Here is a 25,544-nt window from a genome sequence, read left to right as displayed (position 1 = left end):
TAAAAGCGCTTCGAACCTAATGAGGCGGGTTGCTTTTGTTGCGAAAGATGGCTAAGCACAGCCACCGCTCCCAAAACTGAGGCAACTTCCGTGCTTTTCTCACACCAACCGCACTGTTGCTTTGCTGATCTTGATTGCGCAGGCACATCATGGGCAAGCAGAGGAGGCTAGCAGCAATCTCTTGCGCACACCCGGAAACAGGGCGCTTCTTGCTGTTGCTGTTTTTGGCCCCACAGGCCGGAAGAGACCGCACATCTTTACAGGCGGAGCAGCGGCTGCGCGCGGAGGAAGGCGCTGCCCAGGCGGGAACTCCGAAAAATGGCGCAGCGCCGCCGGTCGGGCCAGAGTCGCTCTTTCGAGGTCTGGGGGCTCTTGCAGCCGCTGAAAACGGAGGAAGGAAAGGCGGCTCCCGAGGACGAAGATGCAGAGAGCGACGAGGACGACGACCCGGACCCGGAGGGTTTCGAAGATGTTTTCGGTGGCGCGAACCAGCAGCCGCTTCACAGACCAGCGCGCAAGACCCGTAAGGAGCCGGAGGAGGCGCGCGCCTTCGCTGCCTTGCGCGCCTGCCTGCCTGCCTTCGTGGCGCAAGTCCCCGCGGACCCGCTGGGCAGGCCTCGCCCTCCTCTTTTCATTTGAGGAGACGCTTGGCCAGGCTGGGACTAGCAGTCCGAGGGGCAAGGACCCGAAACTTGTGTTCAACTAGTGTAGCTGGAAGAAACAGGGAAGCGCCTCTGCATTAACAGGAAACAAACCCCACGCCTTTTAGGAATAGAAATGCTTGGCGTTTGTGTGTCTTTCACTTTTTAAACCACTTTAGGTGCTAACACAAGCAGCAGCAGCACCTCGGACTTGTATGGGCGTCCGAGGAAACTTTTCCTGGTGGTGGGGAGACCAGTAAAAGGCTGAAAGGGAGTACTGTAGTTGGAATAGTGCCTGTACCTTTGCCTCATATTTCAGGTTCTACAAATGGTAGAAACTTTTGGGGTTTTTTAAAATGAAAACTGTGAATCGAGGGGTCAGGGTGGAATTGGAGGGGGGCAATTGCCCACCCATGCTGTGTGTGAATGAATGGCCGTAGTTATTTTTACATTTAACGTCATTATGAGAGTGTGGTATTTCCTGCATTTCAGTTACCTCAGACCTTTCTCCACACCCATTCTTGCCAACTCATTGTTGCATCCAGTGCTATTTTTCTAGAGAAAGAGGTGATGGAACTTCGTTCTCTTAGAATGGCAACGGTGCCCACTTGAGAGATGCTGCCGGAGAGCTGGAAGGGGGAAAAAGCCCTGGGTGCATCTGCTGAAGTGAATCCTAGCCCACAAAAGCTGCTGCTGTAATAAAAGTGGTAGCCTTTCAAGTGTTTGTTTACGTTGCAAAAGACTTAATTGCTGATTTGTTATTTTTTCCCTTGCAGTTCAAGACTGTAATACTATACACACTTAAAAGAGAGCAAGTCCTATTCAACTGCATGGGACTCCCTTTTGCATAGTCATGTATAGCGGTTGCTCTTCTTCCTGATTTTGCAAAGTGTTTGCCAACAAATGCAGAACTGATTCCTTGGCCTGTCTTCATTTCCTAATTCCATTGTTTCTAGTGGGCACTTTGCTTTTGAAAGTGTTTATTGCAGTTGTCTCCCACTCTTTTCTCAAAGGAGCTCAAAGTGGCATACTTTGTTCTCCCCATGTGAAGTAGGTTAGGCCAAGAGGTATCAGTTGGCCCAAGGCACTCAGTGAGTTAGATGTCTTACGTTCAGCTTGCACTACTGGTGCCTTGGAAGGAGCAGTTGGGGACTCTGTGAGATCTGGGTTCAAATTTCTTGCTGTTAAGGCTCTACATAAGCAGTGAGAGTAATGATTAATGGTTCTCTCTGTACTCATTTTGTCCACGAAACAACCCTGTGAGGTAAATAAGGCTGAGAGGTAGTGACTAGCCCAAGGTCATATCATGAGCTTCATGGCTTTATTTCCTGGGGTAAAATCCTAAAAAACCCTTAACAGCTTCAATCCTAAAAAAAGCTCAACAACTTTGGGGTAAAATAAATTAAAAAATTAAATTAACAACTTCAATCCTAAGAAAAGGTCAACTTTGGTTGGCCCTTTGGTCACCCCCATGGCCCTTCACTTCATCAAACCTGGTCCTCTTTGAAAAAAGTTTGGACACCACTGGGATAAGTCCAACACTAAACATTACACCATACTGTAGTTCAAGTGTACCTTTCACTCAAGTGTGGTACGTACGTACATACATTCCTTTTCATGAAGAAAGCACAATCCATACAACATTAATAGTTAAATAAATAGTTGTTTGGGATGTGCGTGGAAGTAGCCTTGCACTTTCATATGTTTCTAGTTACTCGGGGCTCTACACAGCTGGCCTTTGTGGTAAACACAAACTGTAGAACTGTTTTTTGGTGAGCACAATCTAGGGGAGATTGTTTATGAAAACAGACTATTGTACATCTTTTAAAAGCAAGCCAAGATCTGAATCTGTATTTCGACCCTGGCTTCTAACAAGCCTCAGTTCCTAGAGTTCTGAAGTAACCAGGAACATGGTTTGCTTAAAGATGAGTGTTTTGCATTTCCATGTGAGGAGAGGAGAGGAAGAGCATATGAGCCTGAGACCCATCTAGGCTTGTTCGTATACAGTCGTACCTTGGTTTTCAAACAGCTTAGTTCTTGAACGTTTTGGCTCCCAAATGCCACAAACCAGGAAGTTTGCAAACTATTTTTGGAAGCCGAATGTCTGACGGGGCTTCTGCGACTTCTGATTGGCTGCAGGAGCTTCCTGCAGCCGATCAGAAGCTGTGCTTTGGTTTTTGAACGTTTTGGAAGTCAAACGGACTTCCGGAACGGATTCTTCCAAGGTACAACTGTAATGGGAAACCATGATTTCAGGTTTTTCTGAGTTGGTCCTATATGTGAGAAAAGTGGAAGTCAGATATTAAGAGAATAATTGTGTTTAGCCTGTAATTTTGCCTCATGTATTTGAAAGGTTACTTCTTGCAAAACTGATTGCCCTTTTATGCACAAATCTTTTCTGCATTCCAGCAATTATTGGTGGAACCTGGGTATTCTAGGAAAGCCTATATCTGAGCAGACCACCCCCATGCCATATCATTGACTGTTTTTTAAAAACCTGCTAGAAATAATATTGTACCAGCACATTTGACTATTGTACTGACAATCCTTTTTTAAACCATTTCAGTTATAATTCAGGAGGAAGCATCCCAAAAGACATACGAAGTGACTGGACGGTTTCCATTGGTTGATCCCTGGTGGAAAGTGAATGCCAAACTTACGCAGTCTCAGTCAAAGTACTATATGAAGAGCTACCCATCTTATTTTCTGCAGCCTGAAGCGGGGAAAGATATTATTTCACTGTTCTTTAGAGAATGTGATGTCCCACCATTATTTAAAGATGCGTTCTTTAAATGGTTTCCTAAAGAGTCTTCTCTAAACTTTGCACATCTTGAACAAACACTGAAACAGTTTCAGGAGTCAAAACTTCAGGAAGGAGCGATGTCTACAAATACCCAAAGTCAACCTTGTACAGATACCAAAAACTTTAACATTTTTCATTATGTTAAGGAGTCATGTAAGTATAACTATGTAATACTCAATTGTTTCTTATTACAGTGGCTACTTCACTGTTCTTAACTTTATATGGAAATCAGATAGGAATTCAGGTTTTTTAATATGTTTATAAAGTGGTAGTGATAGACTTCAGTATCATTCTTCAAACTTTTCTTTTTTTAAAGGAAGTATTTTTATGTTAAGATCTAAGTGTAGCCCTAAGAAGCAATAGCTACAAACTGGCCATTACCACATTTAGGTTAGCTATAAGGAAAACAATGTTTTGTAACAATTTCAAACATTATATCAAGGGCTAAGGAAGCTGTGCTTGTCGATAAGGAAAAACAATCCAGAATCTATGGTTGGGCAAAATGATTTTTCTATCAGCTGGGGGTGGAGCCAATACTTCTTAAGGGTTGCATTCCTTTCCATCATTTGCTCAGAGGCAGTGTTAGAAACTCAGATATATAAACTAGGTTCCAAATGGCCCCTTAAACCAAGGTTACAGTCACCAAAGCAGAATGTCTAGTTGCCATTTTTGGGACAAGACAGCTCTAAAGTCTTTATTTTCCAAATGATGGACTGACTGTGATTGATTGTCAGTTAAACACCTGGCTAGTTCAGATGACAACCTTGAGCCTAGCCATTTAGGGCGTTAAAAGGTCAGTACCAAGACTGCGCTGTGCGCTGAAACATACTGGGCTGCCAATGTAGATCTTTTAGGACAGGTATTATATGGTCCCAGTGGCCGCTCCCAGTCACCAGTCTGGCAGGTCTGTCCTGGATTAGTTGTAGTGTTATTACTTTAAAGGAATTTTAAAATAATATTATTTTAGAAAATTATTATTTTTAAAGGCAGTGTAAGTACATGCCTTTGGATACACTTCAGTAGCAGGGTCACACTATGCTGGCTATTCCTGTATTTACATTCAAAACATACCAGGCACACACAAAGAATGAGTGAATCTCTGCTTGTAGCTGCTCTTGAGTTTCCAGGAGCTGCAACTCTGTAATACTGGCTTGTTGAGTGACTGCATTCAGATTCCCTGTGCTAAAATTGGCTTGGTTCAGATATAAACTGCCTTGGCTTATTAAATTGAGAAATGCATGCACCTGTGCCTTCTGTCATTTTGTTGGCCTTCCCTCTTCCTTTCTCGGCACACAGCAGTTAAGGACTCCCTGGATTAATTAAAGAAAAGTTTCCCGTTGCGTCTTGAACCAAGAAACGGTAGTTCCCAGGTTTAGAACAAACTTGGATCTGAAACAATGTTAAAGGGCTGTTTCAGATCCTGTTTTGTTCCAAGCCTAATCACTACAATTTCACAATTTTGGCTATTTTTAGTTAACCCTGGAAGTTTTGAATTGCATCACGCTAATGTGGAAGGAGGCAATGCAAGAACTCAGTGTGAGGGCACACAGGACTTATGCATAACTTGACTTAACAAGCCAAGATACTTTATATTTGAACCAGGAGTTGGCTAATATTTTCAAACAGTGTCCCAACTCATTCATAAATAGCAGCAGTTCGTTCTCTCTTTCAAATGCTGCTTTCTCGGCTTCAGAAATCTATGTAAGCTACCACAAAGTAAGAAATGGATGACAAATGTCCACAGGATGGATTCAAAGGTGCCTCTAATGGAGGAAGGGTACCTTTGATTCCAACCCAATGTAGATGAGATTGCAGTGTTTGGAACTACTTTCAGTAACTGTACATGAGGAATCTTTAGCCATGCTAAATTGAACTTGCAGTAAAACATACTGACTTCGATTTTTCTTAAACAGATTTTTTTTTGTATCTTGGTCCCACAGTTGCAGGGAAAGCTGTACTAGTAGCCTTGTCCTTTCCGATTATATTGGAATTAATGCCACTGCTTCTGCCACGAGCTGTTTCTTGTTGCATTGAAAAGATGGACTGGAGCAAAATACACGATGAAGATTATACATTGACAATATTGGATGAGATCTTGAGGGAAGAGCCATGGAAACTTGGATTCGGAGAAGTAAGAAACTAATATTGTTGCCTGGGCAGCCCAGGACCTCCAAACACACAGCTCACCTTGGTGCTGCTAACACAGACGTTTGACTTGGGCTCCATTGTCTCTCGAGACAGACGGATGCCAACGAAAAAGCATAATAGGATGGTAGTTCATTTGATATTGGGACTCAGTTTTCCCCCTTAACAACTTATAACTCAAGTCAGCTGAATTGTAGTCATACTGTACTACAATAGATTTTAAAGTGGCTTCAACAAGATTAGATGTAATGGTTTCATAAACGTTCTAGAAGAACGCCATGTAGAAAAGCTAGCTTTGGGATTTTTCCATGCTTTTGCTGGAATTTTGGGGCAAGGATGCACACCTGGTGCTCTTACCAGATGTTCTCATGAGACTGCGGATCTGTGCATGAACAAAACCGGCGTAAGGCAGGTCTCCCTTAGCGGCTGACTTTCCTCCGTTGAAGCAAGCAGCTACAAAGGGAGAGACTGGGTGTTTTCTTCTTTCTGTTGCATGAGCCAAATACCGAAGCTGTTGGAAGAGCAAAGTTGCCTTCTTCCCTGAATACAGCTTGGCCTCTCTAAGCAAAGACCTAGTTAACAGGAAAGAGGAAACGAGGTCCTCACTTCATCTCTCCATTATCCTTATGGCAAGATACCTCAGTTTCTTTTAGTACAGCTGGGTTGCATTCTAATCCAAAGAGAGAGAAGAGGCTTGATTTGCTCCAGCTATAAAGTTGTTTATTTATTTAAAAGTTTCATTAACTGCTTAATATTTTCAAAATCCCTAATCAGTCTACAATGCGCACACACAGACACCAATATCACTAAAACCCAAACTGCAGCCTAGAACCAATAAAACAGCAATAATAAAAGGCTATAGAAGCCAATAAAACAGGAATTGGGGGATTCAGACACATAAAACAGGGTCCAGCTTTATGAGTCAGGGAAGAAGGGCCTAGAAAAATGATGCGTTTACAAGCTATATGAAGCAACTGATGGTTGCTGCTTCACTTATGGCAGAGGGCAGGGCATCCCATAATACAGGGGCAATAGCAGAAAATGGCCACCCTATGATGATCTGTAGGATGCAGGGCTACGAGTAGAATTTCCCCAGGTGATCTAAGTGATCTGTCTATACATGGACATTACAGTCTTTCAGGTAACCTGGTGCCAGGATGCTCAAGGTTTTATGTCTTTAACAATACCTTGAAGGTGGCCCAGAAGCTGATCGGCAGCCAGTGCAGGTCCCTCAGCACAGGTGCGATATGTGCACATCAAGGTGCTTCACTCAGCAACTTGGCTGCAGGATTCTGCTCCAGATGCAGCTTCCAGGGAAGCTCCATACATAGCAGAGCACATTACGGTAGTCCAACCCTGAGGTTAGTGGTGCATCAATCCCAATGGCCAGGGAAATGTCAAATTTGGCATGCCAGCATAAGGTGATAACGGGCACCGTTAGTCACAGGGGTCACCTGAGCCTCCAGTGACAAAGATGGATCTTGGAGCACCCCCAAAACTATGCACCTGTTCCTTTGGAGGGAGTGCAACCCTGTCCAAAACAGGGGAACTCCTAGACTTGGGCACTGCTCATCCGCAGAGTCTCTATCTCAGGCATAGGCAAACTGGGCCCTCCAGATGTTTGGGGACTACAATTCTCATCATCCCTAGCTAACAGGACCAGTGGTCAGGGATGATGGGAATTGTAGTCCCCAAACATTGGAGGGCCGGGTTTGCCGGTGCCTGCTCTAAACAGGATTCATTCTTGCTTTGTAGGCCTTTCAGCTCACTACTATACCCAGGCACTAGTTTAGAACAGTCACACCCTCTCCTGATCCAGGTGTAGCAGCGAAATACAGATGAGTATCATCATACCGTATACTTGCTAATGGTAGAATTGATTTGGCAAGTCCTGCAGCCTTCTTTGGGCTTCCCTGACCATCTGTGCACACAGCTTGTCCTTGGTGTCTGCCACCCTAATCCCAGCATTCTTAGCGATCTTAACAAAGTCCTTGGAGCTGTTCCCAATCAGTCTTCCTCTTGTTCCTAAGCCTAGCAGCCCTCTGCTCATTAGGTTTTTTAATTTCGGTGAATACTAGTTTTTAGCTGTTGTTGTTGTTCTGTCCCCAGTTGGAAATTATAGGACTTGTGTAGCAGGGTATAGAATTGTAGTCTTAGGGCAGGATCCATTACAGTAGTTCTGTTAGTGCAAAGACTTCTGGCTGTGCAACAGAACTTCCCCCTCCCTCCTCTTTCTGTGCCTCCCCTAAATCTGTTCTGGGTTTTTCCCCCTTCTGCCAACCCTCTGAAGCAGATGGGTTGGCGTTGGGGAGGAGAGCGAGGGGAAGTCTTTGTACTAACGGACTACTTTGTTGCATGCCACTCTTAATGTTTTGGCCAACATTGGAATTGGCTTTTGGAATTTCTGTTGAACTTGCTTGCTTTGGTTGAAAATAGTGCACCAAAGCTGATGGAAGGTTGTATGCCTTCTAACTTTATAGAGTACTGTTAAAAATGCCATGTGTCAAAATAACAGGTTTTTGCTTTCTCTGAAAGATAATGAAAAGAGAGCTGCATACTTACTTTGGTGAAGCATCTTGGAAGGCCATACGCGAGTGCAGACATATTCTTGAGAAGATTCCCGATTTGCAGAAGAATGCACTAATGGTATATGAAAAGCTCAAACAAAGCTGTGCAGAAATGGGACATACATATGAAGAACAGCATGAACTGACACGTATGGTATCAGAGAATATGCCCGTGGAACATGCCTGGGAATCGATTAAATTTATGAAAGATGAAAAAATTGTGGTTACTGAGAAAGAGCTTGTTTTCCTTCCCCATTTGTTCAATTCTGAAAAGCAAATTGCAACTTCTGTACGCGAGCTCAGAAATAAAACCCCATGGCGGCTGCGTGCCGATCCGAAAAGGGTACTTAATAGAAGTGCACATGCAACTAACTTGAGAGACGTATTTGCTAAGAGTGAAATAAACGATGAGGAACCTTGCACAGTGGACCAGAAGGAGCCTGGCAATTCCTCAGGTGTGGAAGAAAACTCTAACCATGATTCCGACTTTGAAGAACCCGAGAAGGAATTGAAACGCAAAGTAGAAGTAGATCCAGATCAGGAACGTGCTATAGAACTGATCTGTTCCAATCCAGTGACGATCATAAGTGGGAAAGGTGGTTGCGGGAAAACAACAATAGTTACCCACCTTTTCTGCTATCTAAGTGAGGGAGAAAATACAGAAGTTATAAATGCCTGTAAAGATTTTGAAGCGGACCTCGATGCATCTGAGGAATGGAATACTTTTGGCCATGCTTCCAACATGATTCATTGCAGAAATGAGTCTTTAAACGTTTTATATACAGCACCAACAGGGAGGGCAGCTTCTCTCTTGTCTGATAAAACAGGACGACCTGCTTATACTCTGCATCAGGTAGGAATTATTTTTAAAACCGTTCCAATATTCTGGTAGTATGTTGTTGTTGTTTAGTCGTTTAGTCATGTCCGACTCTTCGTGACCCGAAGCACCAGAGCACGCCAGGCACTCCTGTTTTCCACTGCCTCCCGCGGTTTGATCAAACTCATGTTCATAGCTTCGAGAACACTGTCCAACCATCTCATCCTCTGTCGTCCCCTTCTCCTTGTGCCCTCCATCTTTCCCAACATCAGGGTCTTTTCCAGGGAGTCTTCTCTTCTCATGAGGTGGCCAAAGTATTGGAGCCTCAGCTTCAGGATCTGTCCTTCCAGTGAGCACTCAGGGCTGATTTCCTTAAGAATGGATAGGTTTGATCTTCTTGCAGTCCATGGGACTCTCAAGAGTCTCCTCCAGCACCATAATTCAAAAGCATCAATTCTTCGGCGACCAGCCTTCTTTATGGTCCAGCTCTCACTTCCATACATCACTACTGGGAAAACCATGGCTTTTACTATACGGACCTTTGTTGGCAGGGTGATGTCTCTGCTTTTTAAAATGTTGTCTAGATTTGCCATCGCCTTTCTCCCAAGGAGCAGGTGTCTTTTAATTTTGTGACTGCTGTCACCACTGTCTGGTAGTATAATCATATGCATTTCAGTTTACTAATCTGAATATTATATTTGGCATTATTTGAGAGAACTGAAACTATTGTGATTCTCTAATAGCTGCTGTTCTTCCTGTCAATTTCCAAAAAGGCCTTCCAGCTTCAAACCATGGTTTCCGATTGTAGTTTGAAGGGCCAAGTGCAAACCATACTTTGCTGCTTTAGACCTCGTAGCAAACTATAGTCTGAGCAAACCCACGACTCTGATGCTCCAAACCATTCTTTGAAGGAATGCTAATTTTAAATTATGGGATTTTTTTTTGTTTTTGTTTTTTTTAGGTTACCTACAGTTTCTCTAAATGGAGTGAAAGTAAACTCAATCCATGGAAATTTTCTTCAGTAAATGTCTTGGTTGTAGACGAAGGAAGTATGGTGCCTGTGAGAATGCTTAGCAGGGTTTTACAACTCTTGTTGGACCATGCCCGGCTGGCGAAGATTATTATTCTTGGTAAGTGTAAAGCTTTGGCGAACAATGAAGACAAATTCGAAATGAGCTATATCCATGCAAAATAATAATAATAATAATTATTATTTATGTATTTATTCATACATACATACATACATACATACAGGGAGGGGGGAAAGTATTTGATCCCCTGCTAAATTTGCCTGTTTGCCCTCTGACGAAGAAATGCCCAATCCATAATTTTAATGGTAGGTTTATTGTAGCTGTGAGAGACAGAATAACAACAGGCTTTATCCAGTAGAGCTCTTCCATAGTTCCTTACAGACTGCTCAGGATGAGCTATTGTGCCAACACACACACACACAGACACACACAGACACAGAAAGTTCTTGCCATATTAATTTGGATCCCAACTTGGGGAGAGCTATAAGAGACCGGGGGGGGGGGGAGAGAGATCCTTACTAAGAAAATCACACAATATCGCTTCTGAGCTGGTACTGCCTTTGCTGTACTTTAGACCGAAGCAGTTGGGTTGATGTGTTCTTCTATATCACGGTAAACAGATTTGGATACTGGAGAGACTTAAGCATGCGATAGAGATGCAATAAATAAAATAATGATGACAGTGCAGCTAATTTTGTTAAATATAACTTTGTACTTCGTTTAGGTGATGTTAGGCAGTTACCCAGCATTGAGCCTGGTAATATGCTGGCCGATATTTTTGAGAGCCTTCAGTCAAGGGGCTGGTCTATAGAACTGAAAACTAATCACAGGGCTGAGTCACAGTTAATTGTGGATAATGCAACAAGGTAGGGATTTATTTTTTGGGGGGGAAAAATGTGGGGCTGCTGCCCCTGCTTATGGCACTTGCCAACCCCCCACCTTGCTGCCAACCCCCCACATTTCACCCAGACCTCCCTATCTCCTCACAACCTGCCCCAATCCTAAGATCCCTGCTGCCTCTGCCACTCACAGAATAGAGGTGAACGAGCCTCTCTCCTCTTTTTGCCACGATGCTGCCCGCTTCTTCCTGTTGGTGGCTGTGTGAAGAGGAGAAAGACCGCTGCCTCTTTGTCCCCCTCTTCTTTGTGAGCAGCAGGATCGGGGCCATTGTGACGGGAGAGGGAAGTGCTTGAAGGCCTGCAGACCTGTCTGGGCTGCCTGCCTGCCTGCTCCTTGCAGCCGCTGGCTCACCGCAAACCTCCCTCTCTGTATTATGTGGACATGCAAGTGCACTGTCAGGTGGTGGTGACTCAAGGGACATGGGAAGGCTTGCTTGTACCACACGCCAGTGTGGTGTAGTGGTTAAGAGCAGTAGACTGGTAATCTGGTGAACCGGGTTTGCTTCCCTGCTCCTCCACATGCAACTGCTGGGTGACCTTGGGCCAGTCACACTTCTCTGAAGTCTCTCAGACCCACTCACCTCACAGAGTGTTTGTTGTGGGGGAGGAATGGAAAGGAGAATGTTAGCCGCTTTGAGACTCCTTTGGGTAGTGATATAGCGGGATATCAAATCCAAACTCTTCTTCTTCTTCTTGCTTGCTTGCTGTGCCATCCTGCTCACATGTGCAGCTTCACTTGCCCTCCTTGCTGTTGTCATGTGGTGGCCATGCAGACTGCGCCATGACAACTTTCTCCTCTTATACAGGAAGATATCCGATTGCCACAACCTGCTCTATTCTTCACAGCGATATTTGAGTTGTGTGTGTAGCACTGGAGTTTCTGTTGACCTTCTACCTGGAGATGTGTAACATGCTTAGAAAGCTTAGCCTATCACTGTCACATTTCTGTCTAGGAACAACGGAGGTGGGGGGTGGGGAAACCCAAACCTTTTGAATATTGTTGGTGTGTGTGTGTGTTCATGCATGTGTGGACACTTGTACAGTGGTACCTCGGGTTACATACGCTTCAGGTTACATACGCTTCAGGTTACAGACTCCTCTAACCCAGAAATATTGCTTCAGGTATAAGAAATATTTGCTTCAGGATGAGAACAGAAATCGTGCTCCGGTGGTGCGGCAGCAGCAGGAGGCTCCATTAGCTAAAGTGGTGCTTCAGGTTAAGAACAGTTTCAGGTTAAGTACGGACCTCTGGAACGAATTAAGTACTTAACCCGAGGTACCACTGTATTAAAAAACAGCCTCCTACTTGAAACACTTCCCATTGTTTGAAATTTAGTTCCGCATTTGGGACAAACCGAACCTAGTTCTTTTGGGAATGCATGGTGTGATAACTCTACATAAACCTATTGTGTAATGGGAGGGTGCAATCTGTATAAGTTATTGTGTATGAAATGAATTGAAACTATGGTTCTTCGCTTAAAAATTAAATGATGTTGCCCATAAGGAAAACAATCCTGTCGAGGGCAGTGTGAGACGCTTTCGTTACTTTGTTTTGGATGCAGGATCTCTAAGCGGATCTACCCAGAGTTTGATGAAGTGCTCAGAATGTCGGAAGAGACCAAAACGTGGGCAGTGCCAAGTGCTGAGAAGAAATTTATTTTTGTTGTTTTACCTCCTGGAGATGCCGGTCACTGTGAGTTTCAAACTTTCGTAATAAAATTTCTTAAATGCTGCACAATATCCAATGCATGCTTTATTGCTGCAGATTTAGATTTCGCTACTGGGTAGCATAGGTATAGGATGCCTTCCGCCTTGCACGGTCTAATTAAATTTTTTTTTCTTTGTCTTGGTTTACTGACACACATTAAATTCCCGAAGCAAGGCAGCATGCGCTAAAACAGCTGAGGCACAGCAAATCTACCTTCTTGCATAAGAAATGCCACCTACTCCAGCAGTTTTGCATGCTATCAGCCACCAGGTAGACCTCACTTTAGTACCCAGCCACCTCGGGCACAAGATCCATGATGTACTTAACTGGGATGGCTTATCTCCCTTCCTTGACCAAGCACAGAGCAACTTCAACATTGCACCGAATGCAATTAGATTTGTTGCAAAAGTTTTTGGCCTAGCAGGCCGAATCATTAGCTACCCCCAGGGCAGGTGGGTCTGACAATCTACCTCTTGGTCACCTGACATCAATACGACATCAGGCAATTGGCAGATGGTTTGTTCCGCCCACTTAACAGTATCCCCTCGCATAAGAGCTTTCCATGCACCACACAGCCAGCTGGGAATTGCAGCAAAAAGGACTTGGCCAGTCTGGCGCTTCTCAAAGCAGTGAGAATAGGACGGCATTCTGCAGGAATTGGCTGAGTGATTGACAACCCCTGCCAGTCCTGCTGCATCTCTTACCTGTCTTGCACCAGGCATTGGACGTGGGGCAGGTGGTCATGGTTTTGCGAAAACAGCCTCCTGGGCCAAATTGGGACTTGTTCTGGGCCACATTGGTTCCCCACCCCTGCCCTAGAGCTTTGTGAAACTTGTCTAGCCTATCCTAAGTTGTTGATAGGCCAGGGGTGGGCTGCCTCTTGGCCCAAGTGCCTCACACGCACTGGGATGCCCACCCACTCTCGCTTACACACACATACACAGTGGGTGCAATGGGATATAAATGATTTTCATTGTATTCCTTCCCTGTTGTTTGGTACTGGCAATCACACTTTCCCCAGACAGCCAAAGCCTTGTAAGTGGAGATTTTTATCTGCATTGGATTAGAAATTGCGTGTGTGCTGTTTAAATTGCTTTGGGATGTTTCCTGGGAAATGATTCATAAGTGAAATAATAAATAGCTGTGTGGGCTGAGAGTAGCAGGGCTGTGATGGGGAGAGCCATTGCTGTGTACCTGCTTCCCTGACAGCTTTGCAAACACACTTGCCAGCTTGATGGGGGGTGGGGTGAGTGCTGAGCAATCTTCAGTGGCCACAGGGAAGGCATGTGCAGGCTATAGCACAGCCCAGGGGCTGCAGTATTATGGCTCCTAGCAGTCAGTAACCAGCAATTTCACGGTGGACTGTAGTGGTTTTGGTTTCAGTTGCTTGTTCTGCAACCAGTTTTTCTTGTGTTGTTATCAGATTTGCAGTATGCCATCGAAGCTTTGCTTAAAAATGGGCCAGGACTCCAAGATCCTGAGCAGTCACAGTTCATTGCTTTCAGAAGGTAATAGCCATGTAAAGTTTTTAAATGTTTGACATTTTTATATGTGTTGGAAGCCGCTCAGAGTGGCTGGGGCAATCCAGCCAGATGGGTGAGGTATAAATAATAAAAAATATTGTTATTGTTATGTGTGAAGATATGGGCTAACTTTGGCTGACTGTTGTAGAAAAGATACTGCCCGTCTGTCAAACATGGAGAAGCAATTGGGATTTGATTGCAGAATCACAGGCTTGCTTCCCCAGTTCCTTTGCATGTGGAGTCCCTGGGCTGACTGTTTTCAAAACCCCATTAGGAGTTAGCTATGATTAGTGCTGAACAGACATAGTCACTAACAGCAACTGATGGCGGAGGTTGGAGGGGGTATTATTCTCACGAGAGGAGAAAATGTGTTGCCCTTGCATCCTGAACCATAAGTCTTGTCTGCACTACCCAAATAGTTCACCAAGGTTTCAGACGGGGCATTCCCCTACTTTGAGACGCTGGGCATTGAACTTGGGACCTTTTGCATGCAACGCAGATATTTACCACTGAGTTACAGCCCTTCCACTTTGCTGTCTTAACAATGGTACAGGAAAGAACAGCTTTACATCTGTACCTTACTGTAGTGCCTTCAGCAAAACTAGAAGAGGGTAAATCAAATGCTTGCTTTCTCTTTATTTTCCAGTACTCTCTTGATTGGCACTATATATCATACTATCAAGATACACCATCACATCTCTCTTTCCATTATGGCATATTGCAAGGATTTTTGTGTGTGTCTGTATAAAGCCAGTTTTTTTTAGAATATTTCCGTTGTGTTCTAGAGTAACAAAAAAAGAGAGAGGACCTAGGGTTACCGTATTTTTCACTCCATAAGATGCACCTAGTTTTTAGAGGAGAAAAACAAGAAACAAGAAAGCAATGCAAAGCCTCTTGAGCGAAGAGGCAGGAGCGCTCCGGCTATGCTCAAGAGGCTTTGTGTGGCTATCCCTGAAGCCAGGAGAGCAAGAGGGATCAGGGATAGCTGCGCAGCCTGCATTCGCTCCATAAGACGCACACACATTTCCCTTTACTTTTAGGAGGGGAAAAGTGTGTCTTATAGAGAGAAAAATACGGTAATTTCTGCGGAAGGACTGTTGAGTCTGCAGAGCTCGCAACTGGCGCTCTCTCACAGAGCATATGAAGTAAATTCTCTTGAGATGAGGCAAAACAGGAGTAGCGTTTACTTAAGCGATGCCCAAGTACACCTAATTATTCTTACTAGGTCAATGAATGGTTGCCATTCACTTTGGTGGAGGAAAAACCCAAGGTGTTTGCATTTGAGGACAATGTTGCATAAATGGGGCAAAAGTTGTGTATCGCCTGATATCAGCAGTATGCACAGAGGAGGGAGAGGTATAGTGTATTGTATACAATTCCTACAGTTAATGGATCTTCATGTGTGCATTGTAAACCTATCATTATCATAGGTGTAAGGTGTGGATCACTGGTATTTTCCATTGGGCAGTGGTCTATTCTTAGACCATAATGGCTTAAGTCATAAACCATTCTCGCTCCTAGAGCATATATGTATTTCTGTCATTTATTGCAAACAGAGATAGCTACCCTTTTCTGTGACCGATCTGCAGTTCTTCTGCTTCACTTACTGCCCTCTGAGCTTTTGAGACTCCTAAGACTGACTGTAGCAGCTCTTGATATCTTCTCTTATTCTCACAGGACTCAAAGTACTCAAAGTAAGGATAAAAACCCTTACTTCAGCTGTTTCACCTTTTTCTTTGTGCCAGTGTTAATTGTTTAAGTTCTTTTCTGTCTGAGCAAATAACTCTGGAAGTGATTTACTGGCAGGGAGCAAACGTTTGCTATTTCACTAGCTGGTTAAAGCCAGGGACGGAAAATACTTGCCTTCTATTATTCTAAATCTATTGTATAAAATTCATAATTAAACTAATAAAGTTTTTTCTTCTTATCTTAGGAAGGACTGTGACATCATAAATGAAATCTGCTGTAAGCACTACTCAGGACACACAACGCGGTATGACATTTTTGAAGAGCTTTCACTGTATGATGTTCAAGGTTATCCCTAACCAGTGTTTGTGCTGTAAGGCGAGGTGAGGTAAGGTAAAGTAAAGTAAAGTAAAGTAAAGTAAAGTAAAGGGACCCTGGACCATAGCTGTCAAGTGTCCCTTATTTGGCGGGACAGTCCCTTATCCCAGCGCCATGTCCCGCTGCTGTCCCTTATTGATGAGGGCTGCTGGCTGGGCTTTCTGCCTTTGACTCAGAGGGGCTCAGAAGTTGAACATACCTGTGCCCGGAAAATCCCTTATTTTGGCTGCTGATCCCTTATTTTCGAGGCTGCTGGTCCCTTATTTTCAAATCTGTAAGTTGACAGCTTTGCCCTGGACAGTTAAGTCCAGCCAAAGGTGACTTGGGGTTGTGGCGTTCATCTCGCTTTCAGTCCAAGGGAGCCAGCGTTTGTCCACAGACAGCTTTCCGGGTCATGTGGCCAGCATGACCAAACCACTTCTGGCACAATGGGACACCATAACAAGTGCCAGAGCACTTACAATATGGCTGTGTTCATCCCTTGGACTTAGGACATCACTCCAATGCTGTACTGAGCATGTCATGGGAGTCCCACTCACAACTGCAGTGTTTCTCGCTGTGTGAAAAGGTCCTTATTTCTAGTGCTTTGTGTACTAGCAGACATTTGTAAAGTCCATAATCCATGAGTTTGCAGCTTATTGACATGAGAACATTGTTTTTAAAATTGGGATGTGCTTGGATTTTTTATTGTTTTTAACTGCGTTCATAATAAACTGGAACGAAAACCTAAGAAATATGCTGTTTTATTGTTTTCCCAGGAGGTACACTTTTTTTTAAAGCTTAGTTTTAATTGATGCAGCAAAGCTGGCAAATCTATTAGAAAACCTCCCAACATCCTTTCTTGCGTGTTCTTTATCAAAGCCAGGAAAATTACTTTGGGGAGCTGTTGGGCAGTCATTAATGCCATAACCGAAAGAGCGACTTGTTGAAACTTTAATTTAATTTAGACCTTTGCTTCAATTTGATTCAGAAACCATAAAAATCGGCTGCAATTTAGGCTTGGTGACAAAATCTGTTCCACAAGGAATGCATATATGAAAGATCTTATCGCAACGGACTCCGTTACTTGCACAAAGAATGCTAACGGCGCTGGGGGTTCTGATCCTTGCACTTGCAAAGTCTGCTCAAGAAGGGAAGCTCGTCTCTCGGGTCGTGATGCTGATGCTGATGATGACCGTAATAACAATTACGATGATAGGCGGTTGTGCAACGGAGAAATATTCTTCATTAAAGAGGCAAGTACTCTGTCGAATGATCAATGGATTTCGGAACTCTTCCTAGAAGGAAGAGACATTTCCCCCTGCCTTTCAGGTCACACATGAAAAGGCAGCTGCCTCCTTTCTTAGTCTGCGTCCATATTTCGTCGCTCAAAAATCTCGGAGTCACAATAGCAGAAATTGTGGCATTACAGTGGCCTGGTTTGCACGTTGTGGGACTTTTGCAAATGTGTACATTCCCAGGAAGGAGTTTGCAACCTTTTGGCTCCTGTGTTCTCTTTTATTCCAATTCCCTGCTGAATTCTTGTGTCATCCAAACCGGGACTTGTGGTTAAGCTACCTTTTCACTAGCCACAAGCTGTAGCCAAGGTTTGTTGTCCAATAACATGCCTATGTAGTTCTTTTCCGGGGAAGTTATTTGTTATGGTTATTATTTTTTGCTTTAAAGAAACCAAGCAGTAAAATCAAGCTTAATCAAGGTTAATTGCAGCCAACCTCTAGACCATGACAGAGACGCAATGTACTGTACCTCAATATCATAGAAAGGTGTAAAAAAGGGGCAATTGCTGATATTAAGTCATGGGGTTTTCTTTATGGAAGATCCTCTGCTTCTGTGATAGTGGATCTGGTGGGCCGTTATAAGTGGTAATTGTTTCAAAAAGCCTTAATTATGACAAGCCTTGCTATCAAAATCTAATTGGCGCTATGATGCTATGTGAGTATCCACTGGCTCAAATCTTCAATTGATCCAATAGTTGTTTAGTGGCAGAAAAAAAACTTGTTATCAGCCTGCTTTTAGAAACTGAAAAATAAATAAATCTCTGTGCCTGATTCTCAGGTAAGGAGGCAGGTGAACTGGAAAACTTAACACATTTAAATAAAATGAGATGTGTGACTTCAAAGTACAGGAGGATCAGGCAGTTCTCAGATGGGGCTTAATCTCTGCATCTGTGTTGTAATCAGGAGAATGTCACGGCTGGGTTCCTAGTGGAAGGACTGCTTGAAGGTAAAGGACCTAGCTGGCAAATCAATGCTGTACTGAAAAGCAGTGAAATTGCATATTCTGTTTATAGGATAAGGAAGTCAATGGTCGCCGTTTCCTGACTATTGGCATAACTGATGGACCTGAGTATGTCATGCATTACAAAGCCCTCCAGAAACACTCTAAGATAAAGCATGCCTGGGCCAGAACTATTCACACGTTTCAGGTAAGCTGTGTTGTCATTGCTGAAATACCATAATTCAAAACAGCAGCATTTATTTCTCAAAACTATCACATCTGTGAGATGGAGTTTAACTCTTCAGCTTAGAGGATTGTGGTAGAAAGAAGCTTTGATGCGAGCCATCACGTTGTCCTGGCCTTGCTGCAACATAAACTTGAGAAGCCAGCATCCATAGTAGAAAGTAACTTTTGAAATCTAGGAAGAGGTGTGTGTCTGCCAGTGTGGAAAAGTGAGAAGCCAAGAAGAGGCAAGACCTGACCACGTGACTCAGAAACTTAACTTGTGCCTATATAGGAATTAGACAGAAATAATTTTACTTTAGTCCTGTCTATTTTTGTTTGTTGCTTCTCAGGTAGAAATTACAGGCGATGCCAATGGCTTCATTTAATTTTGTAAAGGAAAAAAATAAAAACTTGAAGCATTTAGACTCCTTAATTTATTGTAAAACTTTTAGAGCTGGATTTTGACTTAGCCATGTTAGAGTAACAAGTGGGATTTAAATTAGTCCTTATTAACCAAGACCTATTTCAGTGAACCTTTTCTATACATGGCTAAATCTGGACCCAACCATAAGCATTTTTTAAACAGTTTAATTCAAGAGCTCTTTCTCAATATAATTTTCAGGGTTCTGAGGAAAATACTATTGTATATGTTGTTGGCGATGCACCTCGCCAGAATTGGCAGCATGTATACACAGCTATCACTAGAGGACGTTGCCGGGTCTATATTATTGCTGAAGAAGCCAAACTCCAAGCGGTCATTAAGAAAAAGAGTTTCCACAGGAAAACACATTTAAAAGCGTTCATGAAAGATGCACATTCCGAGCAAACATCACCTCAGAAGATCTGGCAGAGTCAGCAAGAGAATGACACGTGTGACGTTGCTTCTCATTCTGGAAATAATCAAGGGGAACCTGCTGTTTCTCTTAAAATGGAAGTTGACAATGCGGTTGTTGAACCTGCTGGTACTGCAGAGGAAACTTCGGGTGGACTCAAAAGGCAATGTACATTTCAAGAGGTTTGCTCAAGTCCTTCGAAAGTATGTTTGGTAAGAAGCATTTATCAGTAGATAAGATACCGTATATAATATTTTATGCAGTGCGTTTATTTTCACTTGTAAGAATGCGTACCAATTACGCAAATTATAGTGATGGCCACCAGCTTGAACAGCTTTAAAAGGGGATTAGGGGAACTGATAGAAGGCTAAGGCTAGCAGTCGCTACTAGATGGCTGTGTACTGTTCTCGGAGGCAGTATGCCTCTGAATATGCATTTGCTGTGGAACTTTGAGAACTGGATGTTGGACAAGCTAGGCCTTTGGTCTGCTACAGCAGAGCTTTTAAACTGAATTTATCTGGCCTCCTGTCAAAGCACTGACTAGGATTACTGCTACCCATTGGTGGGTGGGGGATACGATAAAGCCCAGCGAGAAAATTGCATTTTTAAGGGACCACGTCTTTTTGTAAATGCCATGTGGAGTAGTGGGTATGGCTCTGGTCATGTGAGAAATAGAATTGAATACTTACAGCTTGAGCAGCTCCCGGGTCCTTAGCAAGCAGTAGATGCTATAAGGTTGACACCCACAGTTCTGTGTAGGTGGCAGTGTGGGAGAGCACATTCTACCTCATCCCTAAGGCACCCTCTTAAGACCCTTAAGCAGGAACCTGCACAGACTTTACATATCCCACCTTGGAATACCTTCCACACCAAACAGAGGCTGGGACATGGTTACCGCCCATAAAAGTTCCTTCTCATTTGGTGGCAGTGTGTAGCTGGAGACCACACCTTTGACAATAGTGCCTGCCATAGATTTTCACAGTCTACAAAGTACGCAGTGTAAATGCTCCTGTTATATAGTGTCCAAGGCCCAGGCTACTGCTCATGTTACCGTATTCCTTCTGTCCTTACTTAAAGCGATACTCCCCCCCCCCCCCGCTATAAGCTTGGCCAACAACCAATGTTGTTTCCCCGTTTTTGCTGTTTTGCAGGTAAAAGAAAACACTTCCCCGCTTGCAACTACCAAACTTCAAAGCTTGACACTGAAGAGTCCACATGCCAAGCAGCTTTTCCCACCCTAGCAAGTATACTCTATAACTAGATGTTTCATGCTCTACTACGTCTTTTCTTTTTTTAGAATATATTTAGATAGAACATATTTAGTGTTCGTGGAGGTTTTGCAGCTTCAAAGAGTATGACTTTTTACTCTGTTTTAACAAAAGTAATGCAGTTATATTTAAATACTTTTTCTAGCTTTTTAAAATTAGAGGGCCTATTTTTAAATTGTATATCTATATCTATATATATCAAGTAATTCTGGTTTGTACGCCTGTGTTTTAAGCGGCATTCGTTTCTAGTAAGTGCTGTTTGGCTTTTGCTTTCCTCAGGCAGTTAGAGCAGGGGTAGGCAACCTAAGACCCATGGACCAGTTAACCGGCCCATGAGCAACCCCTGAACCGAGCTGCCTGCTCTGTGAGTCCCCGTGCACTGCGCTAAAGTGGGACACTCTTCCGCGGCTCTGGGAATCGCTTCTGTGCATGCCCAGATGCCGGAAATTGTATCTGTCCATGTCCGTGGCGCCGGAAATGACTTCTGCGCAAGCATGATTTTCGGTGTCTGGGCATGCGCAGAAGCCATTTCCGGCGTTGCGCTGTGCCTTTCTGGCCCACAGAAGTAAGCCTTCCCAACCCCTGAGTTAGAGAATGAATGCCTATCATCTTAACCCTGTTTGCTGTTCTTAATCCATTTTGGAATTTGAGAGTCAGTGTGGTGTAGTGGTTAAGAGCGGTAGTCTCGTAATCTGGGGAACCGGGTTCGCTTCCCTGCTCCTCCACATGCAGCTGCTGGGTGACCTTGGGCCAGTCACACTTCTCTGAAGTCTCTCAGCCCCACTCATCTCACAGAGTGTTTGTTGTGGGGGAGGAAGGGAAAGGAGAATGTTAGCCGCTTTGAGACTCCTTCGGGTAGTGATAAAGCGGGATATCAAATCCAATCCAAACTCAGCACTGTACTAATGCACACCCAACAGGCACTGTTTGTAACATTATGGGCTGCTTCTGCTCCACAATGCATTTCTGCATCTCGTAGCAGTGTTTTGAAGGTGTCTCCAGAGCAATTTCCTTCTGGTGAGGGTCGCTAACAGAATGCTCTGGCAGTGCTCTAATAACAGCAAAGCTAAATTCTCCTTGTTTACAGAAGTTAAAATGATAGCTAGCTGCTATTAACTTCCGGGTTGGCAAGAAAGGGGGAGCAGAGGGAACTCAATTCCGTTCCCATCCCAAATAATTGCTTGACCAGAACCTTTTGCTGCTTGAGAGGGTTCCACAGGCATGCAGCGCTTGTTTTACGTGGTGCTTCTTCATTCAGTTGCTATTATGCCTACAAGCTTCTGCTTCTAGATGTTTTGGTTAGGCTCACCGACTTCATAGAATCATAGAGTTGGAATAGACCACAAGGGCCATCGAGTCCAACCCCAAACAAATCACTTCTCGCAATAAGAGAGTCTCTGAGCAATTTACAATACTAAAACATGGTATTAAAAACAAACACATATGCACGTTTGACCCAATAGGCTGGGTGTAAACATTATATAGTGTGTGTTGTATTTCTGATCAACGGAAAGCTAAATGTAAAACTGGTGTACTTCAAAAGTTGAATCATGTTAGTTGTATTAAGAGTATGGTGCATCGTATTTTTTGTTCTTTGAACATCTATTATTTCTTCTATAGAAGCTGTTCTGAGTCAAAGTATTTGCATATTCCGCACTTCTCAAAAGGTAAATGGTCATTCATGTTCACTAGTGCAAGGTTCCTTGGCCCAAGTTTTGCCAACATCTCCTGTTTCCCAGCAACTCTGTGGATTCCTCCCCCATTGATCAGGAGGAAGGAAGTAACAGGAAAGCCTGTTACCTTCCACAAGCTATCCTCATTCTTGCAATTCCCAGGATCGAATCCATTGTCTTTAAATAATTTTTATTTGATTTTTTTACAGTTTCCATACAAATTTTTGCAACAGGTTGAGTTCCCAGAAACCATACATAGACGATAAATACCATGCTATTAAAGTATTAAATTTGTACAAAAATACTTTAGTTTAATACTCCTTTGTTAACAAATAAAAATACATATTAAGTGTGGTTCATGATCTGGGTTTCAGTTTCGTTTTAAATGATTTTTTCTCTGGCAGTGCTGAAATATGAACAAAACGTTTCACTTTCATGTTCATGTAACAGGTTTAAGGAAAACAGCATCAGGGATATCCTAACAATTCAAATAGATGAAAAACTGGTCGTTAAAATAAGAAATGAGGACTCTACAGTTATAAGAGACAAATCCAGTGTCTTTTCCAGTCACCAAGTAACATTAATTACCATTGACAATACAATACAATAAACAAATCAAAGCAGCTGCTGGTGAACCTAAAAAAGCAACTGGCAGCGTTTTATTGCTCTGAGCAGGAAAGGGAAGAATCTGAGTGTGTGTGTGTATGTGTGTGCAAAATGTATTTACAGTTTTTAAATGAATTGACATTAATAAGAGTTAATGAGCTATTTGAAACCAATGCACATACCATTCATTTTAATTTAAAAAAAAAGAATTGTGTGTTGCTATACAAGTTAACTTGTGTATATGCCTAAACTGGGGCAGTTCATACAGTTTTGCACTGGTATTTCTTTGCTACTGCAGTTCAAAATTTAAACAAAGAAAAAATCTACTTGAATACATGTTACAAAAGTCTTTTTTTAAAATTTCGCTAAAACTTGTTTTACTTTTTTTTAAAAAAACCAGTAATTTATCAGAAGTTCCAAATACGTAAAAGTTAGAAGTCCATACAGGGTGCAAGACATATCCTGTTCAGTACATCATTGCATAGGGTATAATATAACTCTTAATAAAATCATACTACAGCTGGGCCAGTAAAAGTTTCACCTCTTTGCACTTCAGATTCCTGTGTGCAATTTTTGCTAAAATAATTGTAAAACCACATAGTAACTTTTAATCCCCCCCCCTTTTTCATTACCGCAGAAGCAACAGAACTATATAGTTCATTTAAAAAACAACTACTATGATACAGTGATCTGGGTCCAGCAGCAATAGCCTGTGATTCCTTCACTTAGTTAACCAGCTGGTATTTGAATAAGTTGCAATCTTCTGAAAATCAGATCCTCTCTTGTAATTATTTACATGGATGGGTCCCCCCCTCCCCCAATCTTTTTACTTAAATCTTTCACTAATCTGCCATGATAGGATTTACAGCCATTTTCACCATTCATTTCTCTTGTTACTAAGGGTCAGGTTGAAATGGCACTACACATGGGTGATAAAAAACGAGAGCAGAGCAAAAAAACTCAGCATTGGAAGCAAGTAGCAAATTATGAGCCCCCCTCCCTCTGTGCTTCTTAATGCCACACAACAGCCACATCTTCAGTGTAACAGAAACCTGAAAGGGATTAGCACCATTTAAATGTTTTGCACTAAATACAGTTTTTTTGGCTACAAAGTGTTCATAGGCTCCCGTTTCATCTCTGAACCAGTGCTGTGTACACTTTGTTGAAGGAAGGCATGGTTTTGTTCGTTCCATTCCCCAGCCGGGAAAGTCTGTTGTTCCGAGCTTACCTTTTGAGAGGCTAGAGGGTTTCGACTAATAACAAGTTCCAATTTGTTACCAGACTCTGCTATAAGGGGCACAACCAGACAGCAGTCAAAGTCTCTTGTGCGCACATGGTTTACCTGAAGAGTAAAAAATGTTTGTTTTGGATGAAAGGTGACAAAGGAAAACTGAATGCATTTTTCTCCCTCCCAAATGACCCTTAATCCTTGTGATACTCTATAGGCCCACACAAATTAACCCCTCACCATTAAGTCCAGTCGTGACCAACTCCGGGGCTGCGGTGCTCATCTCGCTTTATTGGCCGGGGGAGCCGGCGTACAGCTTCCGGGTCATGTGGCCAGCATGACTAAGCCGCTTCTGGCGAACCAGAGCAGCACATGGAAATGCCGTTTACCTTCCCACCGGAGCGGTACCTATTTATCTACTTGCACTTTGACGTGCTTTCGACCTGCTAGGTTGGCAGGAGCAGGAACCGAGCAACGGGAGCTCACCCCGTCGCGGGGATTCGAACCACCGGCCTTCTGATTGGCAAGTCCTAGGCTCTGTGGTTTAACCCACAGCGCCACCCGCATCCCTTCTACACAAAGTACCTTACCAAAAAAAGGGGGCTTTAAAAGAAGTAAATGTTTGGTAAAAGGCTATTGTTAAATTGAATTTATTTGCTCTGCTAATGCTTATAAATAAATATTAACTTCACGTGTTCCTAGATACCATTAGTCTAGAAGATTAGGAGTCTAGAAGATTGGGAATGATTACCATTCCCAATGGTTTCAGAAATATTAAATAGCACTGCGGACAGAATGGAAGACTGTGGCACCTCCACAGCCAACCTGCCAAGTGGCCAACTAACCCTCACTTCAATCCCGTCCCTGAAAAGGACCCAAACCACTTACAAAAAACAGTGCCCACAACTGCCATTCCCTGAAGCTGATCCAGGAGGATACTGTGGTGTCTAAGAGATTGAGCGTAATCAGGAGGGTTGCACTCCTCCACCTCTCCTGATAAAAACTCATCGTCCATCAGGATGACCAAGGCTGCTTCATTCCCAAGGCTTATCAGTCATGATAAGCAGGTTGAATCTACGGAAGTTTACTGAGAAGTAAGTTCCACTGTGTTCGACAGGACTTTGTGTCAAGTGAGTGAACCTAGGCTTGCAGCTTTTCAGCATTTGATGATTATTGTCTTTATGTAACGTTATCCTTAATTCATAGACCGGGTGTGTGTGTCTTTCCTATCATTCAGTTCACAGTACACGATGAATGAGGGAGCTGAACTTAGCTGTGCAACTGAATTTCAAATAG

At 43.2% G+C, this 25,544-nt stretch overlaps 2 protein-coding genes across 24 annotated transcripts in view; one reads left to right on the top strand and one right to left on the bottom strand.

The window, feature by feature from the left end:
• Positions 1–299: 299 nt before the first annotated feature.
• HELB (DNA helicase B) lies at positions 300–22,324 on the top strand. Of its 3 annotated transcripts, none has more exons than XM_083463399.1 (13): positions 300–523; positions 3,208–3,597; positions 5,385–5,575; positions 8,125–9,009; positions 9,935–10,103; positions 10,729–10,870; positions 12,466–12,596; positions 14,035–14,119; positions 16,068–16,127; positions 17,169–17,433; positions 18,489–18,623; positions 19,263–19,676; positions 20,625–22,324. In XM_083463399.1, the coding sequence occupies exons 1-13, from the start codon at positions 319–321 to the stop codon at positions 20,712–20,714; spliced, it is 3,162 nt and encodes a 1,053-aa protein (XP_083319525.1). In that variant the 5' UTR covers positions 300–318; the 3' UTR covers positions 20,715–22,324. The 3 variants fall into 3 exon arrangements, with proteins under 3 accessions (XP_083319525.1, XP_083319524.1, XP_083319526.1); XM_083463398.1 differs by having other exon boundaries at positions 19,263–19,685; XM_083463400.1 differs by lacking the exon at positions 8,125–9,009 and having other exon boundaries at positions 19,263–19,685.
• Positions 22,325–22,587: 263 nt separating this feature from the next.
• Positions 22,588–25,544, bottom strand: part of GRIP1 (glutamate receptor interacting protein 1) — a 344,378-nt gene continuing 341,421 nt past the window's right edge. For all 21 annotated transcript variants that reach the window (XM_083463371.1, XM_083463364.1, XM_083463367.1 and 18 more), the window contains one exon: positions 22,588–24,362. In XM_083463371.1, coding sequence (XP_083319497.1) covers positions 24,126–24,362 — 237 coding nt within the window. In that variant the 3' untranslated portion in view covers positions 22,588–24,125. The remainder of the gene's footprint in view (positions 24,363–25,544) is intronic.

Source organism: Podarcis liolepis, assembly GCF_965112155.1.
Source record: "Podarcis liolepis genome assembly, chromosome: 10".
NCBI classification, from domain to species: Eukaryota; Metazoa; Chordata; class Lepidosauria; order Squamata; family Lacertidae; genus Podarcis; species Podarcis liolepis.
Note: the sequence above shows the minus strand (reverse complement) of the source record. Positions and strands in the feature narration are given on the sequence as shown.